The sequence below is a fragment of the Lactuca sativa genome, chromosome 5 (assembly GCF_002870075.4).
Source record: "Lactuca sativa cultivar Salinas chromosome 5, Lsat_Salinas_v11, whole genome shotgun sequence".
NCBI classification, from domain to species: Eukaryota; Viridiplantae; Streptophyta; class Magnoliopsida; order Asterales; family Asteraceae; genus Lactuca; species Lactuca sativa.
In genome coordinates, this window is record NC_056627.2 from 172,786,650 (window position 1) to 172,806,673 (window position 20,024).

At 35.9% G+C, this 20,024-nt stretch overlaps 1 protein-coding gene across 1 annotated transcript; it reads right to left on the reverse strand.

The window, feature by feature from the left end:
* Positions 1-12,368: 12,368 nt before the first annotated feature.
* On the reverse strand, positions 12,369-15,334 carry LOC111883529 (rRNA-processing protein efg1). Its single transcript, XM_023879855.3, has 7 exons — positions 15,129-15,334; positions 14,468-14,597; positions 14,254-14,381; positions 14,025-14,163; positions 13,217-13,328; positions 13,062-13,125; positions 12,369-12,960 (listed from the first exon to the last, which is right to left on the reverse strand). Exons 1-7 carry the CDS (start codon positions 15,288-15,290, stop codon positions 12,637-12,639), a joined length of 1,059 nt encoding a protein of 352 aa, XP_023735623.1. The 5' UTR covers positions 15,291-15,334; the 3' UTR covers positions 12,369-12,636.
* Positions 15,335-20,024: the final 4,690 nt, after the last annotated feature.

Consider the following 20,024-nt stretch of genomic DNA (forward strand, 5'->3'; position numbering starts at 1 on the left):
TGGCTAACTACATGGCCTAGGAAGTTCACACTCCGGAGCCAGAACTCACACTTGGAGAGTTTTGCGTATAGCTTCTCCGATCGCAGCGTTTCTAGGATTTGTCGGAGATGTCGGCCATGCTCTTCTTCGCTTCGAGAATAAACGAGAATGTCATCAATGAAGACAATGACAAAGTTGTTGAGGAATGGTCGACAGATTCGATTCATTAGGTCCATAAATGCGGCAGGAGCATTTGTTAGACCGAAGGGCATTACAACAAATTCATAATGTCCGTAGCGGGTTCGGAAAGCGGTTTTTGGAATATCCTCTTCCCGGACTTTGAGTTGGTGGTATCCGGACCGTAGATCTATTTTAGAAAAATAACTAGCTCCTTGGAGCTGGTCGAATAGATCATCGATTCGTGGGAGTGGGTAGCGATTTTTAACTGTGAGTTTATTTAATTCTCTGTAGTCGATGCACATTCTAAAAGATCCGTCCTTCTTTTTGACAAAAAGGACTGGAGCTCCCCATGGCGAGTAACTAGGTCGGATAAATCCCTTGTCCAGAAGTTCACTGAGTTGGCTGGACAATTCCTGCATTTCAGCAGGAGCCAGCCGATAGGGTGATTTAGCGAGAGGAGTTGCTCCTGGAACGAGGTCGATTCGAAACTCCACTTGTCTCTCTGGGGGTACTCCCGGAAGATCTTCAGGAAACACGTCTGGAAATTCACACGCTACCGGAATATCTTGAATGTTAGTTTCTTCCTTGGTTTTATCCACTATGTGAGCCAGAAATGCCGAATCCTTCTTTCGTAGGTGTTTTTGTGCCTTGATGCACGAGACGAGACGAAGGTTCATGCTAGGTTTGTCTCCGTAAATTACTAGGGTTTCGTGATTAGGAAGGCGAAGGCGAACGGCCTTCTCGTGACACATAATTTCAGCATGGTGGGGGCTTAACCAGTCCATGCCAATAATCACATCGAAACTCCTAATTGATACAGGCATCAAGTCTATTCAAAAGACGCGTTGATTAAGGGTTAGGGTACATCCGATGTAGATTTCCCCAGTGGATTCGGTTTTCCCATTGGCCATTTCCACCGTAAAGGTTTCATTTAGCTTTTGGGGCTGTTGTTTTAATAAATGCTTAAACTTATCGCTTACAAAACTTCGCTCCGCTCCGGTGTCAAATAAGATGCATGCATAAGTGTGGTTTAGGGGAAACGTACCGGTAACAACAGAGGGGTCCTGAATAGCCTCACCCTGACCCATGGTCAGCATCCTTCATGTTCCTCTGTTTCCTGAATTGTTGTTGTTAGGGCAGTCTCGGCGGAAATGCCCCGTCCTTCCACACCCATAACAGGTGTGCCTAGATCCTGCATTGCTGCCGCCGGTGATGATGTTGTTGTTGTTGCGATGGTTGTTATTGTTGTTTCCCTGATTTTGGTTTTGGGGAGGGTAAGTCCTGCAGTACCTTGCAGTGTGTCCCCTTCGATTGCAACCGGTGCACTAAAAATCCTTGCATTCTCCATTATGATGGAGACCGCACTTATTGCACTTGGGAAGATTACCAGAATAAGGTCTTGAAGCATTTGAAGCAGCTGAGGCTGGAGCATGTGGTGCGCCTGGAACAGGTGTGGTGACAGCGTTAACCACCACTGTCTGCTGCTTTTTAGAGGTCTCGGGGCCCTGGCGCCCCTTCCTCTTATTGTTCTTTCCCTTCTTGCCATCACCTTCCTTCTTTTTCTCAGCCTCCACTGGCTTCTCGCCCTTCTTGTTGTTATGGTCATACAGCTTCTTTGCCAATCTTTTTGCACTGTCAAATGTTTTAGGGTTCGCAGCTATCACATTCCCTTGAATTGGTGATGTTAGTCCCCAGATGAATCGCTCAATCTTCTTTCCTTCCGAGGTGATCATACCCAGGCACAACAGAGATAGTTCACTAAATCTTGATATGTAGGCATCGATATTCGCATTCTGCACAGTGAGGTTCCATAGCTCTTGCTCCATCTTCTGTATCTCCCCTCGTGGGCAGTACTCAGCCATTAACATTTCTTTCATCTCCGCCCACGGCATAGAGTTGGCTACAGGGAGCGTCATGGCTTCCACATGTTCGTTCCACCAGGTGAGTGCTTGATCCGCAAAAGTGCAGGCCGTGAACTTCACTTTCATCTGCTCAGGGCAATCGCATATCTCGAATACCGACTCCACCTTCTCGATCCATCGCTTCAGGGCGATCACTCCTCCAGTGCCGTTAAAAGTTCGTGGTTTGGCGTTCATAAAGTCCTTGTAGGTACATGTTTTGGTAGGTCCTTGATTCATCCCGTTGTTCGAACTCCCTGCCCCTTGCCCGTTGCCTCCTCCATTATTCCCCTGATGGAGTTATGCCATAGCTGCGGTGACCGCAGCAGACACGGCTGCCTGGAATGCAGTGGAGTCAACTTCGGGTGGGGTTGGTCCTGGGTTTCCGCGAGTAGGTCGGAGAGGCATCTTTCTGTCACGAAACGGAAAGATGTTGAGTGTATGTGGTTTCTGTGAGGTTGTGATCCTACTAACTAGGTGCATGGTACGAACTTAGACACTACTACCATTGGACATACAATCATAACTTCTCAACACATAGCAATTTGTAATATCATAACAAAGCACATAAAAGTTTATTAATATTATCTGCATTTGATACAAGAAAATTTTTGCTCGTAAGAGCATACATGAGTGACACTAATTCGACAGCATAACGGCTCTATGAGTAGTGTAGTCACTTAAACATAGAGTCGGGGTACATAGCATAGTTCCTAATGACCTACTAAGATAAGTCTATCCCTAACTGCGATGAGCTGCGTCCGGAGGTGGTGCCGAGGATGTGGATGCTCCCTAAAGACAGGCCACCAATCGTTCAGCGTCCTGAAGTCGAGACTCCCACATTACCTGCCTCATGTGAAACTCCCGAAGGACGTCACGTGTCTCCTGTTCCGCACGCTCGACCCTAGTCCACAGCTGGCGTACCTGATCAGCAGTGCCCTGAGCAAGATCGCCGGTGTCCCGTAATCGTCTCACCATGACCGGTAGGGCTCAGTCGGCCGGTCCTCCGTCCCTCAGGTCGAAGAACTCACGTGACATGCCGAACGGAGGTCGATGTCCCTGATGTCTGCTCCATCTCCAAAGATCAATACCCCAAGGAGGGGTAGGACCAGTGGGACCCACACGGTAGGCAGGCACCCTGATCGGGTAAGGGGGGTTGATGACTTCGGACTCTGCGTCCGAATCACCCCCTTCACTGTCATCGGGTTCCTCTTCGAAGTTCTCTTCGTCCTCTTCGGGTTCGGCAGGCTCGCCTTCATCTCCAGCCTCCGGTTCCCCGTCAGATCCCTCTTCGGGGTCTTCCTCAGGCTCTTCCTCTAACCATCCGTTATTTCCCTGATTAGGGAAATAAGGGTCTCTAGGGTGATGAAAACCAGCCATGCTGTCTGTGTGAGTATGTAAATATGCTAACATTATTCCTAGGAGGCTACAACTATTGTACAGACTAAACAAGCGTTCTCTTTTTGGTGATAAAGGGTATAGTTTTAGGTTCCCTAGCTATTTCGATCTCATCAAAACGTGTGTTAGTTGTACTTTGGAGAGAATGTAGTTGATCAGGCTACATCCACTCCTTGGTACCACTAAGAACAGTCCTGAATTAACCGAGATACTAGCATTATTTTGTTTGGTTCGGCGTTATGTTCTTATTCCTAATGCAAGCAAGGGTGTTTTATTTACTTGTTTTGTTCGGAGTTATGTTAGTCCCTCTTTTTGGTTTATAGTTACATATCAATGTGTGGCTAGATATGCTAGTTCACTATAAACAAAGCTCTGATACCAACCTGTCACACCCCCGAACCAGACGGCGGAAACGTCCGGGGGCTGTCGTGACTTCATTGAATACCATAACATTGAATATATATGAAACATAACATCATTCGTCATCATGCATTAATATAGTACAACTGATAAAGTTTACACTGAGTACATTGTCTTAGCATTACATTCCCAAAAATAAATTGTTCGGTTCATAGATAAACAAACTGCAAGCCATCACTGAGTACATTTTTCCTTCAGTTTACTTGTTACCTGAGAATACAAGTATTTTGAAAAACGTCAACATATGAAATGTTAGTGAGTTCATAAGCGGTATTTGAAAAACAACGTTTTGTATTTGCTTTGAAAAACTACCAGAAAATCCGATATTTTCTGAAAAGAGTTTATGAAAAAGTTTGTGAAGATCCATAAGTATGCTTGTTTGTTTCTATAGTTGTAAAAATTGTTCATTAAACTTGTATACATTTCGAAACCGTATGTATTGAAAAACCCTAGGAAAACCCGATGTTTTCCTAACACTTTGAATTCCATGTAGTTGTTGTACCATCGCGGCGTGTGAAGTCATTGATTCCAGGCGACGTCAGATTATTGCGCATGGTGAATTGCTATAAACACGCGTTACGCAAACGACCAGTTTACAACTATACTAACGATCCCGTAGGCGTCGTCCGTACTATTCACGTAATCCAACCGCCCTGACTTCTTGTAGTCCCACATCCGAAGAGAAAGAGGGCACGAAGACCTCGATAACTCCGTTAGTCGGTTGGGGATAAAAAGAGTGCGAAGGGCCCTTGACCCGACTCGCATTAGAATAACCGACTTTACTAGCAGTACCAAAGGACCCTTGGGGACCAATAGTATAAAAGCCATTGAAAGTCCTTTTACGCTGTGTTGGATCATGTAAGACCCAACAACTCGTAAGGTTGAAGTCTTCGGGCCTAAAGATCAGGTCATTGGGCTAGCTAGGCCCAACAAACAAGATTTTACACTTTGGGGCCCAAAGATGGTGCGTCGACGTCTGTGCACTCTCACGTGTGTATTGAATTCCCAAATGTTACTTGTATGAATCGAGTTATCGTCGTGTTAGTAGTTTTGGGTTGTTATTGATTCGAGACCGAATCAATTCGTTAGATAATGATTTTTGGTGTTGATGTGTATTGTAATTCGTCGGTAGTCGCAGTGCCAATATTTGATCACAACGGATGTATCGAATTAGCATTGAAATTTTCTGTTTTCAGCCCCTCTTTATTTTGTAAATTTACTTTTTCAACCCTTTGCATAAATAAATTTCCGGTTTAGTCCTTAAACTATTTTTCTTGGCATTTTAACATCAAAACTTATTGGAATTGATATTTTTCAGCACATTTTTAGTTGAAAACAGTTTTAGTCCTTTTTAATTATGAGAAAATCTTTGCGACTTTGGTCCTTTTTAATTATGAGAAAATCTTTTCAACTCTCTTTTCTTCCCAAAATACAGTTTTCTCGGTTGAAACCTTCCTTTTTCGTAATTTTACACTTTTGGCCCAAATTGGAAAATCTTTGCGACTTTGGTCCTTTTTAATTATGAGAAACATTTTTAACCTTAGAAAAGGACTTGGGACACTAGTAGTCCACTGTTTTGCAGAAAAATACAGTTTTGGCCCTTCAAAACAGAAAATTTCGCATATTGGGCCCTATTGGGCCAAAAATGCCATTTTTAGCCCATTAAGCTTGAAATTTATATTTTTAATCCTCCAAAAGAATGTATTTCCAGAAAACACTTTATTGAAACTGTTTTTGACTCATCTCACCCATCAGAATTCGTAATATGTCATTTTGGGCCCTTTAACTTTATATTTTTAACATTTTGTGTCCAAAAATTGAGTTTTTAGTCCAAAGAAGATGTTACTAAGCCACTTAGCTATTTTTCTTGAAATACTTTGTATGTAATAATATAAGTTTTGCTAATATCATTTAACATAAAATAAATCTCGATTTTTAGGAGTTTATGGCTAGATCCATCATCAAAATCACACCAAAAACACACATATAAGCATAGAAATCATACAAGACATACAAAACACATATAGATCTACACTTTCACTTGTATTCCCCCCCCCCCCCACAAAACTTATAAAACAGAAAAATAGGGAGTATGAAGCTCACCTTAGGGTGTAGTTTCGGTTTTTGAAGAAAAGATGGAAGAAACTTGGTGATTTTTGGCCCTAGCTCCCCTTGATGAAGATCTCGAGTTTATGGAGTTTTCTAGGATGCAAGATCACGATTTTTGCATGGATTAGGAAGAGATTTTTGATAAAAACAAGGAATCTAAGTCATAGATCCAAGCATAACCTTACCTTAGATGAAGAGTTTGTGGAAATATCCTCTTGAAAACCTCCTAATTTTCGAGATTTTTGAATGGAGAGGAAGGATGGTTTCTTGAGTAATCTAGAGAGAGTTTGTGAGGTGTGTGTGTGTTTGAAAATGGCCGAGAGCAAGAGAGAGAGAGGGAGAAATAGACCTTGAGGTGATATGCATGGAAACATGGGACATGTTGCATGGAGAACCCAAAGATAAAAATGAGGTGGCATGGTAATAGTCAACTTCTCCTCTTGGGCTTGTCTTGGGCCGAAATTTTGGGAAGAAAAGAGAGTTTTGGGCTTTAATGCCCCTAAGCCCAATATTTAGAGTTAGGTTGGATGATTTTTGTCCCAAAAAAATATAATATGATTTTCATACTTTGTTGGGCTAGTTTAGGTTAATCATGGCTCAAAACTTTTAATTTATTTAATTCTAGGCCCAATATGGCCCAAAATGTTGAAATAATTTAATGTGGGTCCAATTAGAGCCCATTAAAGGTTCTAATTCCATGATAGTCAAATTGGAGACTTATTGGCCCAATGGGTCCAATAAGGAAGTCCTAGTCCAAAATGGACCTAAACAAGAACTTCTAGGGTTTCCAATTGCTTGACAACTATTTGTAGTATTCGTATGATGTATTGATTGAAGTTTTTGATGTCATAATAATAGGTATCACACATGCTCTTAAGTTTTTGATTCAACATTTTACTTAAGTATTGTGATTACAAGACACAAAATTTCTAGTTGTGACAGCGTGTGACCATAGGATGCATAGAGGCAGAAGTTGTGGTGACTGGTGTGGGACCAACTATGGGCTGCTCTGGTGGTGAGATAGGAACAACAGTGCATTCATTATCGATGTCCTACGGTGGAGGCTGGAATGGAGCATCAGTGGCAACCGGCTGATGTTGAGGCACCGACAAAGGAAGGGTCGGACACAGTTTACATGGAGATGATGTTGTAGAAGATACGACAGTAGATGATGAGTTGTTATTGATGTTAGGGACTGTCGGCATAGATGGAGTACCTTGATCATCAAAGGTTGTGAAAGCTATGGTGGCAAGATCTGATGAAGATGTGACACCGGTATAGGGAAAAATACTTTCATCAAATTGAGCATGCCGAGTGGTGTAAATGTGTTGTGAAGTAGGATCTAAGCATTTATAACCTTTGTATTGAGTGCAGTAACCGAGGAAAATACATGGAGTACTGTGAGGAGCAAGCTTATGAGGTGCATAATCTCGTAAGTATGGAAAGACCCTACACCCAAAAATCCGGAAAACCTCATAGTTAGGTACGGTATGAAAGAGGACCTCAAACGGACTTTTATTGGAGAGGATTGGGGTAGGCAACCTATTGATTATATAAACTGCAGAACTGAATGCATGAACCCAAAGATTTGCTGGTGCATGGGCATTAAAAAGCATAGCAAGGCCGGTTTTAGTTACGTGTCTATGTTTGCGCTCAGCACGACCATTTTGCTGAGGTGTATAAGGGCATGAGATGCGATGATGTGTGCCATTGGTACTGAATAGTTGACCGACTCGTTTATTAAGAAAGTCAGTGCCTCCGTCACTTTGGAATTCTTTGACTTTGCAACTAAACTGTGTTTGCACAAATGTAAGGAAAGTAGAAAGCGTTGATGCAAAATCAGATTTGAGCTTCAATGGGTAAAACCATGTAAATCTCGAGTAGTCATCCACAAAGATAGCATAGTATAAATATCCATAAGTTGATTCAATGGGATCCGAACCACAAAAATCACAATGAATGAGATCAAGAACATGTGTAGCTCTTTTTGGATTATCACTGAAAGGTAAACGTATGCTTTTGGACATTTGACAAGCAGTGCATATACCAGGTTTGGGCAAGAGAGAAGAAATAGACAAAGAACCATATTTATTTAACAAAGAAACAGTGTCAAAAGCTACATGTCCTAATCTACTATGCCAAATTTCAAAAGATGCAATGGTTCTCTTATTCCTTAAAGATGCAACAAATGCCTTGTTTCCTTGTTCAAGCACGTAAAGCCGATCCTCACGTTTTCCTTTTGCTATTATGTCCTTGGTGTGGCGGTTCTGAATGGCAAAACATTTATTAGAGAAAATAATATCAACTGGAGAATCATCTGTTAGTTTGCTAATAGAAAGAAGATTCTTAGTGAGGGGAGGAACAACAAGAACATCCATTAGTTTAATTTTGTTGTTGACAGTGGATGTACCAATATGAGAGATATCTAAAACATTACTATTGCCAAACATGACTTGATCTTTGCCAGTGTAGGAAGATGAGTGATCAAGATTTGCTGAGGAGTTTGTCATGTGAGCCGATGCACCCGAGTCGACATACCAATCTGGTTGAGACTGAGTAACATTGCACTGATTTTGAAAAGCATAGACTAGATTAGCACTGATAGGAGTATTTTGCTGATAGGTAGCAAGATCGGGACATGCAGAGGCGTAATGCCCATTGATGCGGCACAACTGGCAATGTGGGGGTCTGCGCCCATGTCCTCTGCCACCAGAAATATTACCTCTGCCACCAGAAGAATTGTTTCTGCCACGCCCCCTCCCCCCCCCCCCCCCCGCGAGAAATTGCCCCTATTTGAAGTTCCACCACGAGATGATGATTGCGAGGATCGGTAATGTTGAGAGTTGAAAGCAACAGCAGAAGGGTTAGAGGATTGGTGGATCGAGTTAATAAATAACTTGTGACTTTCAGCTTGTGAAAGAAGGCTGCGAAACGGTGGAGGTTTGAGGACTCGATGTGTGGTAGCAAAAGACTCATAACTAGGCCCTAAGCCAAGCAAAAACCAATGGGCCTTGTCTTCTTCATCTATGGGTTGTCCAATGGCAGATAATTGGTCGCATATGGCCTTAAAATTGCGGCCATACTCAGTAACAAAAGAGGAACCCTTCTGAAGTTGTCTCAACGAATCACGAAGATTGTGCATTCGTTCCATTGAATCCAAATTGTAGGCATCTTCAAGTGCCTTCCATATGGCGTGAGCAATTTTTAAACCAAGGGTTTCTGCCATGGCTTCTTTAGAAAGAGATGGTTGGATGAGAAGAAGAGCCTGTTGATCGGCTTTCTGCCATGATGGATGAAGAGGATTGGGAATAGATTTACCTTCAGCTTCATGGTTCTTGAAGGCTCTAGAGTGGTGCCGTCAATGTGACCCAACAGATCCTGGTAGGATAAAAGGAGCTAAATCTGATTCTTCCATAATAAGTAGTTTGTGGAGGAGAGTTTGATGGTGAGAAGATGTAGAATGGTGTTGAGAGAGATTGGAGATTCAGAGGTAGACATCGGAGAAGCAAATTGATGAAAAAGAAGAGAGGTGAAGGGGAGACGGCTAGGATTTATCGTGCCCTGTCTGATACCATGTAACAATTACTTTCCCTTGAATATGCTTCTCATTATTATTGAGTATATATAATGAATTACAAATATACATATACAGCTAACTAGCTATATAACAGGGAATTTAAAACTACACAATTATCTAATTATGATGAGCTGTTATCATCGCCAATAATAGACGATAGAAATTGAATTTATTTTTGTAAATTTGTTGCTATGAGTTGGTTGTAACTTGTAAATTATAAGTTGGTTGTAACTTGTAAATGGGGATGGACCATAATTTTTTTTTTATTGAGGAGGGGAGAGATCAACTAATCATATCCTATACAACTAATAGGTAAAATAAATATCTACATACTAGTATAATTTTGTCGATAATTACATTTTTTTGCTACTTGGGGCGTGTTTGGCAAAAGTAGTTGTTAGCTGGAAGCGGGTAGCGGTTAGCTGGTAGCGGGTAACTGGTAGCGTGTAGCTGGTAGCTGGTAGCGGGAAGCTGTAACTTTTATTTGTCATATGAATGTTTGGCAAAAGTAGCTGGAAGCTTTTGAAATATATAAAATTACATAAAAGGACAATTGATTAAAAATAAAAAAATATATAAATATATTTTTAAGGGTAATTATGGAAATTGATTTCAAAAGCTCCGGAGCGTTTTGTTAAAAACTACATGAAGTAGCTTTTAGAATCGGAGCATTTTGTTAAAACTAAAAGTTAAACGCTCGTACTGCCAAACGAAGTTTTTTGCTTAAACTAGAGCATTTTGTCAAAAGCTAAAAGCTAGAAGCTCCCAAACGCTTCCAAAAGCTCTGTGTCAAACACGCTCTTGATTGCTTCAAATTGGTTATCTAATCACAAACATATCAATGCTCTTTACTTACAATCAAAATTGTAATTAAATTTGTACATTTTTTTACAATATTGATAATCATGATTTAAAATTGTATTTAAGTTTTTAATTTAACAAACAATCACTCTATCAAATATTATTTACCATTATTCCATATTAATGTATTTGAAAAAATAAATATATTAGGAAAATGTATATAATCTTCATTTTGGTCCACCAATCTACTCATTTTTATGATATTTCTACCACTATGACTCACAGCAATCCATATATGCTCATCCATAACACCCATGGTAACCGAATCACTCATATCATCCTACAAAACAAAACTACAAATCTTTTTGTAAGTTCAAGTATAATACAAAATTTAAAAAGAAAGTGATTGAAAAAAAAATATAAAACATAAGCGAAGATATTACGAAGTTAGTAACCTTATTATTGTAAAACTGATTGTTGTATGATGCAAAAACTGTTCATTACGACGTATGATTTGAGGAACAGTGACGTTGTTCCCATCATGCATTTTGGACATCACTTGTGCTTCAACCGATATTGGAATTTCGACTCAAAATGAAGGCTCTCCTTCCAATATAATCCTTTTAATACTAATAACATTTTTCATTTATGTCACACTAATAAACCAATTAATAATCATTAACTGAAAATTCTTTTGATATGTAGTAGTTAAAAGATAAGTTAAAGATGTATGGATGTTTCAAATGAATAAGGATCAAGGAGAATGGTTTGTATTATAGTAGATATATAAAAAAAAATAGAATAGATATATTATATATTATTATTAAAGAGTTATAGGAAGAACAAAGAAAGTTTTAAAACTATTTAATGTATTCATGAGAAAACCACTTACTATAATTAATTACTATTGCTAACTAATTTTAAATGTTTTAATTTTATTTCTATGTAGATGTTTTTTTAATTATTTGCACTTATTTAAAACTAAATAACCAATTTATAATTATTATTGAAAAAAGAATTGAAAAGTCATAAGATTTTCAAATATATTTGGTAAAAAGAAAAATATCTCTTTTATACTATAGTATAGATTAGACGTAGTAAAACAAGATAAGAGTGGTTAACAAGAAAGGTCACAAAATCATCTATAGAACTATTATGTGATTTTAAAGAACTTAAATATGTTTCAAGGTACAAATTTTACTATTGTTGTAGATGATTCAAGTCTTAATAAAAAAAAATATTAGGTATGTTAAAAATGTGTTCATTTCCAAGTGGTCAAGAAAAAATTGCAAACCGTATCATATGAGCGGTCTATGTCAACCTATTTTAAGGCTTATATGAGAGGTCAATCACAGAACACTAATAATATTTTGGGTGTATCAGGATTTGAACTTTAGACAAAAGATATAAAGTTAGAAGTATGATTAAATGAGTGTTTGAAATTGTCGTTTGAAAAAACATAAATATGGTATTTAGACAATCCCTCTTGTTTCTTCATAGAAAAAAAAATTGTCAAGTCTCTTCTTCTATAAATGACCAACTCACTTTTGTCTTTCCAAGTTACGAAAGGATTTATTCAACGAGCCAATGATAGATATACAAAGTGGGCCCATAACTTAATAGAAAAAGAATTTTGTTAATAATAAGACATTTGATAAAAGCACATTTGATAATAAGATATGGAGAGATGGTCTTATTTCTAACTAGTGATTTGGACACATATGATAAAAGCAAATGAAATTTCTTTGCATCTTTTCTATTTTTAAGAAGAAAACGAAGATGATGTTTGAAATGTGAAAGATGGGGAAACTATAACCTGAGGGGGAAAGTTTAGATACCACTAGTAACCATGTATTAAAATGAATGCTAACAGGCTTGAGTTGCTAAAGTATTAAAAAAACAACTGTAGTGGCCATGTCTTCTAAATTCATTAAATAAAAAACTAACAAATTGGTAAATAAATAAAGATATAAATTAAAAACAAATAAAATTAAACACAAACCTCGGACCACAAAATTACATATCAATATCAAGATTTTCAAATTCAGATAAATTAACATGAAAAATCCAAGAACAATTTGGTACAACCGCGATTAAACAATATATGACCAAAAAGGTCCGAATATGATATTCGTTTACACTCTAAAGAAATTAACTTTCACAAAATCTTCATTTCGACTTATAAATCTTTTATAAATTATAGAAACAAAACAACATTTTTTTTTTAAAATTAGACACCATCATAATTCATTATATGATTCATTAGCATATCAATCAACCCTGTTGCTTCTTCTTCTTGGGTCGCCTCTTTCTTTTGGGTTTCCGGGCATCCGAATTGGAGCTCAAATTACTCCCGCTATTACCCGTGCCCGACTCCACGGGTCGCCGGTTATTAAAAAACGGGCGTTCGACACTTGTCGACGTATTACTGGACGATGACATGTCAACTCTACGAGAGGATGATGACATGTCAACCCTATGAGAGGATGATGACGTGTTCTTGTTGAACGATTTAGTGTATCTTGATTTCATGTGATTTGGATTTGGATTATTTGATGCCCGAGGAGGTGGCATAAGTGCACGAGCCGAAATGTGTCTCTATTTAAATTTAATAAACAAATTAATAAATTAATAAAAAATAAATATATTTACACGCCTTTTAATACAGTTCAGGACAGGACAGAACATAACAGGCTGACCTGATTTCTTTCGTCGCTGGACATACCGGAAGCTGCTTTTCCAGAAGCACTAGATGCTTGTTCCCTGTTACAATGTTTTTATTTTTATATAAAAAATAAAAAAAAAAAAAAAAAAAAAAAGTTTGGTGTATGAATTGAGAAAAGACGATTCTAACCTTGCACTTTTATCAGTCCACTCATCATCTGCATCAGCTTCATCACTTGAGCTTCCACTTTGAAAGAAATCATCTTCACTTAAATCCAGCCCATCGTCTTCACTTCCAGTTTCTGAAACAGTTTATTTTTATTTTGACAATTCTACCCAATTTTATAGCAAATTCAAAGCAAAATTCACTTCTATAATTAAGTAGATTTTTCAAAGTATTAAGGAAAATATTGAAAGAACAATCAGTAAGTTTCTTACTAAAGCATTGCTAGTTAGTTTAAAACATTGTACGTTTAATTTTATTTTGACAAAATTGCAAAAATGGTCCTTGTGGTTTGTCGAAAATTGTCATTTTGGTCCAAAAAGTTTTGGACTAGCACTACCAGTCCAGAACTTTGATTTTGTTGCAAGTTTGGTCCAGAAAATTTTTGAAACTCTTTATAATGATGGATTTACCCTTGCAAGGGTAAATCTGTCATCTTAAATATTTTTAAAAAAAAAAATTGGACCAAACTCGCAACAAAATCGAAGTTTTGGACCGGTGGTGCTAGTCCAAAACTTTTTGGACCAAACTGACAATTTTCGACAAACCACAGGGACCATTTTTGCAAACTTGTCTTTTATTTTTCTTATCAAGACATTGTGCTTTAAAAAGCTACCCAAAATTGCTTTGTATTTGGATGATATTGCTATGATTGGGTAGATTTTTCAAAGCACAATGTTATAATAGGAGGAAATGAAAGTATGAAGCTACAAAAAACAAATAAATGAAAATATATATTTTTGAGAACAAAAAATGAAAAATAGAAATTAATTACCTTCCAAATCTTTCCCACTAGCTATAGCAGCAGCTATATTTGCCTTGATTTGTGTGCGTAAGGCGTTTCTCTTATTAACAGTCTCTGTATTATCACCTTTTTTAAATAATGATACGTATTTTTCTGCCTTTGGAAAAAACTGCAGTTTCAAAATCATAATATTATTAATTTATTATTATAATTATAATAAACAAATGAATGAAAGTAGGTTGCTATTTTGTGCATTTACCCTGATATACTCAAGATCTTCTTTCAATTTGGAAAGCTGGTCAGCCAGGTCAGCTTCTTGAGCCTGCCCGGATGCTGCCCGTTGTTGTTTCTCCAAACGTCTTATTCTTCTCTCAACCTTTCTTCTTTCTGTTGAACAAAACATTAATTAGCTATTTCTTGAATTTAAATGAAAATACTTTGCTATTTCTTGAATTTAAATGAAGAAATTTTACCAAAAAATTTGATCTTTCTGTAACGCAAGAATATTTTGTGTTCCAAAGCTAGATTATCCAGAAGCTGCTGTTGATTCTTCAATCCTTCTAATTTCTTTGTTAGGGCTTCTTGCACTTCAGGCCTTGTGTCCTTTAAATATATCATGAAAAGAAAAACATGGGCTTATTCATCCAATAAAGAAGGATCAAATAACTTTAAGAGAATAATAGAACTGTAATTTAATAGAAATCGTGAAACTTTTTGAAATCAAATCCAATGTATGTGAATGGTATAGCAAAAGATAGATATGAATTTGGCGTCTATGTAAAAAGTGATTGTCTTTGGAACCAATGTAGTGTGACAAATTACTGAAAATATGTTGGTGATAATGGTGTATTATCAAGTTTTCGCTAACAAAATTCCATTAATATCAAGTTTTATGCAGTTATCGAATATTCTTCGGAGGATACATAATACGCATCAATCTGAATGTAGAAAAGTGGCGTCTTATCAACACATCCAAAGTGTACCTCTTTCTTTTGAACAGAGGGAGGACATGATAAAATCTAAATACATACTTTATTATCCAAAGAATCCGAACAACAACATCTACACTTGAGCAGGAGGTTATTGCGTTTTCTATAGACGAATTTATCTGAAGAAACAGTGTGTATAAAATACCTTGCGAATCAAACGCTCCGTAGAGCGAATCTGGCGTTTTAGAGAGACGAGCTTGGCTTTAGGTTTCTTCTCGACACCCAAGGCTTTTGGACGGTGATTGGTAGCTTTATTCACCGGTTTCCGTCCGGCGACCCGTCGCCTGTCGTAGCCACCGTGTGCCATCTCTGCGTTCTCCTTTTAGGTTTTCGTTCTTTTCCGTCGGATGTATATGTGGAAATGTTGCTACATATATACAGTTTTGGTCCCTGTAGTTTGCATAAGTTTTAGATTTTGCTAGATTATAATAAGACAAAATTGCAAAAAATAGTCCCTGTGATATGCAAATTCTTGGGGTTTTAGTCCAAACAGTGACTTTTTTGGTTTCGTAGTTCTTTTGGAGTGGTTTGTATGTGAAAATGGTCCCTCCGAAAATTGAAATGACTATAATACCCTTGGGGTATTTATTTTTCATTTTTCTTTCATTATTCTTAAAATTTAATATTTATTTATTTATTTTAACAATTAAAAAAAATAAAAAAAGGCTCACCTCTCTCTCTCTCTCCCCCCTCTCTCTCTCTCTAGTTTCAATACCCAAAGATACAACCCACCATCATCTTCTTCATGACCCTGTCTTTTTCAAACCCTAACTCCTCACCACCATCTCTCATTCCAGTCACCAAAATCAACTACCAACACCACGATCAGAATTCAAGACTTATTCATGTTGCAGATTCGGTGAGTTCCAGTTTACCCACCTAGATTGTATAAGGATATGGTGGTGTCGGAGATCTACAGTAGCAATTAGCATTTACTCTCGTTCCCTCTCTTCCATTTTTGGGACACTTTTACAACAATCTTCAAATCTAAGTTTTACAAGACAATAAGTAGTAGTGCTTTATGGAATTGCTTTATGAAGTTCTGGGGTATTATATGATTTATGAAGTTGCTGGGTTTTCTCAAATCTTAGGAATAGAACTACTTTATAAGACTTGTGGGAAAACAAATACATATAGAAATGGGTTTCAAGTAAGAAGATATTCAACATTCTCGTCTTTAGAAAGAAGATATTCAACATTCTCGTCTTTAGAAATTTGTGTCAGATGCATGTATTTTGTGGGAGGACAACACCCAGATCGTGACCTCTCATCTCCCGCACCCTCTTTCGTATCTTTCTCCCTTTGAATCTGCTACCTTCAATAGCCTTTGTTTTCACTGTCTCACAATATTCCTTCTCCTTTTGCAATGGAAATTGGAAGCACGTGATGCATGACTGATGGTGGTGTTCGTTTTGCAAAAAGAATAGCCAAAAGTGGCTTTAAATGGGCGGAAATAGAACAGTTGGACTTGTGATTGAACGAGTTGTGGTTGGACTTGGGATCAACCACATTGATTAATTGTTTAACGATCAGCAAGAAATTGAAAACAAGAGGGAGGAGCTGTACTCGGTCACTACCTGAATATTTCACTACCTGATATTTTCAAGATTTGATGTCCAAATTTGATGTTGTTTGGTGGTGATTCACGGTGATAAAAGTCACCGGTGGTGGTTATTGATGGAGGCAGCGACGGTTCTTGATGGGTTTTGGTGGCAAGCTCCCAAAACCGGAGGAAGGCAGTAGATGGTGGTGTTTTGAAGCTTGCTTGACGGATTTTAATGGTGGGGATATAAGGTGGAGTTGTGGTGGATGGGTTCAAAAGAAAGAGACAAAGACAAATGCTCCACCTTTTTGAGTAAACCACAGTGGACAGAAAAGAATTCAACAGGTTTTCTTGAGAGAGAGAGAGAGAGAGAGAGAGAGAGAGAGAGAGAGAGAGAGAGAGAGAGAGAGAGAGAGAGAGAGAGAGAGAGAGAGAGAGAGAGAGAGAGAGAGAGAGAGAGAGAGAGAGAGAGGGAGGTGGGACTTTTTTATTTTTTTAATTGTTAAAATAAATAAATAAATATTAAATTTTAAGAATAATGAAAGAAAAATGAAAAATAAATACCCCAAGGGTATTATAGTCATTTCAATTTTCGGAGGGATCATTTTCACATACAAACCACTCCAAAAGGACAACGAAACCAGAAAAGTCACTGCTTGTACTTAAACCCCAAAAATTTACATACCACAGGGACCATTTTTGCAATTTTGTCTTATAATAACACATCTTTATATTTTCTTCAAAAACAACGATTGTCAATCACTCAATCTAGAGAATGATGAGAAATTTAAATTTAAATTTAAATACTCCAATATAGAAAACAAAAGTACAAAACCAAACATAAATCAACAGAAAATAAAGAAAGCATACAGGCAAGTATAAAATATATTTATAATTCTTTACAATTAAATGGTGCATAATAGATCAAATGTTAAGATCAACATTATGTTTAGGTTTTAAAACTCGTTGCTTCCATTTATTTCTGTTATTTGATACTATTTGAATGTTTATTTGGAAATTATATTACAATATCATTGGTTAGATGCCACATAAGCATAATTGTATCGCTTGGTGCTTCTCACCACAAAAATTAATACCATTTTTGGGTGGTTTTGAGGCTTATTATCCCTAATAAATAAAGAATTTTTTACTTGATGTCAAATCTCATTCATTTGGCTACATATTATTTTGTGGTTATTTTCAATTAATTTTTTTTTCCACATGACATTTTGTGGTTTTTTTTTTATTAATTTCCACATATATGTAAATGTAATAATTGCAATAAATGTAATAATAAATATATATCAATTTCATTAATTGATTTGATTCTAATTTCAAATTTTATAAATTAAAATCTCATTAGTTTCTTTTGTTTATTCATCTAAATTATTTGTTTAATTTAAAAGAAAAAAAAACAATTTAATTTTAATATTTCAATATTTTTTTTTTCTTATAAATTCAAACTTCTCAAATGTTTAGAATTTCATATTTTTTTTCTTTAAAATGAACACATATAATACATGGGTTCTACACCTAGTAAAGAATATACCATAAATGTTTCACTCTTTAAAAATAGCAGAAGTCTTATAAAATCAAATTTCAAAAACAAAAAAATCATTTTGTTTTATAGTAAAGTACTAGGTGTGATTTAGTCGTTATCAAAGACAAATTATATATAGAATGTCTGTGGCTATTTTAAGTCCAAAATGTCATATTTAAGGGGTGTCTGAAGTTATTTATTTGAAACTAGGTTAAAACCTGAGGAAGCTACGGGTAACAAAAAAATTGAAATTGATAATTAAAAATAGTTATGAAACATCTAATATTTATAAAAAATATTAAATTAATAACATATAATTTTGGTTTAGATTTTATAATAATTATTTAATAATAATCGTTATTATAAACCTTTATACCTAGTAATTACTTTATACGTATTAAATATTTTACTGAAGAGCAATATAAGATCATGTAAATAATAATGGCACGTATTAAGAAAAGTAAATTAATTTGTTTGAGTAAATTATATCATATTTATACATAATATCTTCTTTTGTGTGTAGGAGAAGAATCTACGTGTTAAAGTGGAAGATATAAAAGGCAAAATAAACTTTTAACATTGAGTGGAATATCGATGTAGAATTGATCCATATGACATGAGTCTTTTATTAAGTTAGGTAAATATTTATTGACTTACTAGTTGTGAGACTTGTGTGTTATATGATTTTATTAAAAATAAAAAATAAAAATAAATTTTAAGATCTAAAAATTTAGAAAGTTTAAATTTATAAGAAAGTAGAGAAAAATATTTAGCAATTATATGTAATTTAATAAAATGGAAAAAAAATCATTTATTTATTAGACTAGATTGTTGTTTGGTACCGGTAATAAAGAGTTTTAAGTGTTTGAAACTTTAGATATAATGATTTCATAAGCATTTATTGACTTAAACAAAGAGTTTTTGATAAGTTATTTCCTAATTACACATAATAGCACAATTTGATAAACACTAAAAAGTAACTTGTGAACTTATAATGTTTTGGTATCGGATAGCCTAAACCAAACATTTTTTTCAAACTTTGTTTAAATAGTGTATAAACTAATAAACATTTTTATTAAAAATCATAAGTTGTTTTAAATAAACAATCCCAAACACCCTTTTAGAAATCTATTCACTAATCCTCACGTCTCTTTAAGTTGTTTCTAACATCAAGTATCTTTGTATCCTAGCACAAAGCAAACAACAAAAAGGGTTTCAAACACTCTTTAGATAGGTGACATGCCGTGTGCATTTGTTATGTATTTGGACTACACCGGTCATCTCACTCATTTCCCATTCAAATGAATGCAAAATAATCATTATGCTTTGTGCAGACTCTTTTTCATCATTGAAGACACCCATGTACAATTTAAAGATACAAACATTTGTTATGAATTAGACACTCTTTCATCTTTTTTAAGAAATATTAAATGAATGTATGCACATTTCATAAAATAATACTATGTAATTAGAATTTTAGCAAATACATGTTATTGAAAATAATTATGTTATTATCAGTAACTATAAAATAATAATTCTTATACTAGATTGATATATAAAATTATAATTATTTAAATGATATTATAAGATAGACGCCTATTAGAATCACATCACTCAATGACCGTTGCCTACGGCTTATTTGTAAAATAACATAATATAATTTACCAATTTTATGTTATTAGAAAAGATTATTGATTATCATTTTTTTGTAAAATTGGTTTGAGTGCTAGAACATAACCCATTCAATGATAGATGCTAGAGGAAAGATTACTTCCATTGATTTCTTCATCAATCATCATAATATCGTATTTTCAAAAGTTCATATCACATCATCATACTTTAAAAAATCCACTCAAATACAACAAAGTCATCCAAATTTTGTCATATTACGAAAGAAACAAAAAATTAAAAGTACAACGCTACGATATGGTAAATTCTCAAAGTACAACTCCATCATA

Bases quoted from the DNA above. Each gene is read 5' to 3' on its own strand.
- LOC111883529 (XM_023879855.3), bottom strand. From the start codon at position 15,290: ATGGCACACGGTGGCTACGACAGGCGACGGGTCGCCGGACGGAAACCG. The intron at 14,164-14,253 runs GTAAATGCACAA...TTGAAACTGCAG, and splicing joins AAGATCTTGAGTATATCAGG to TTTTTTCCAAAGGCAGAAAA. The intron at 12,961-13,061 runs GTCAGCCTGTTA...AAATTTAAATAG, and splicing joins CCAGCGACGAAAGAAATCAG to AGACACATTTCGGCTCGTGC.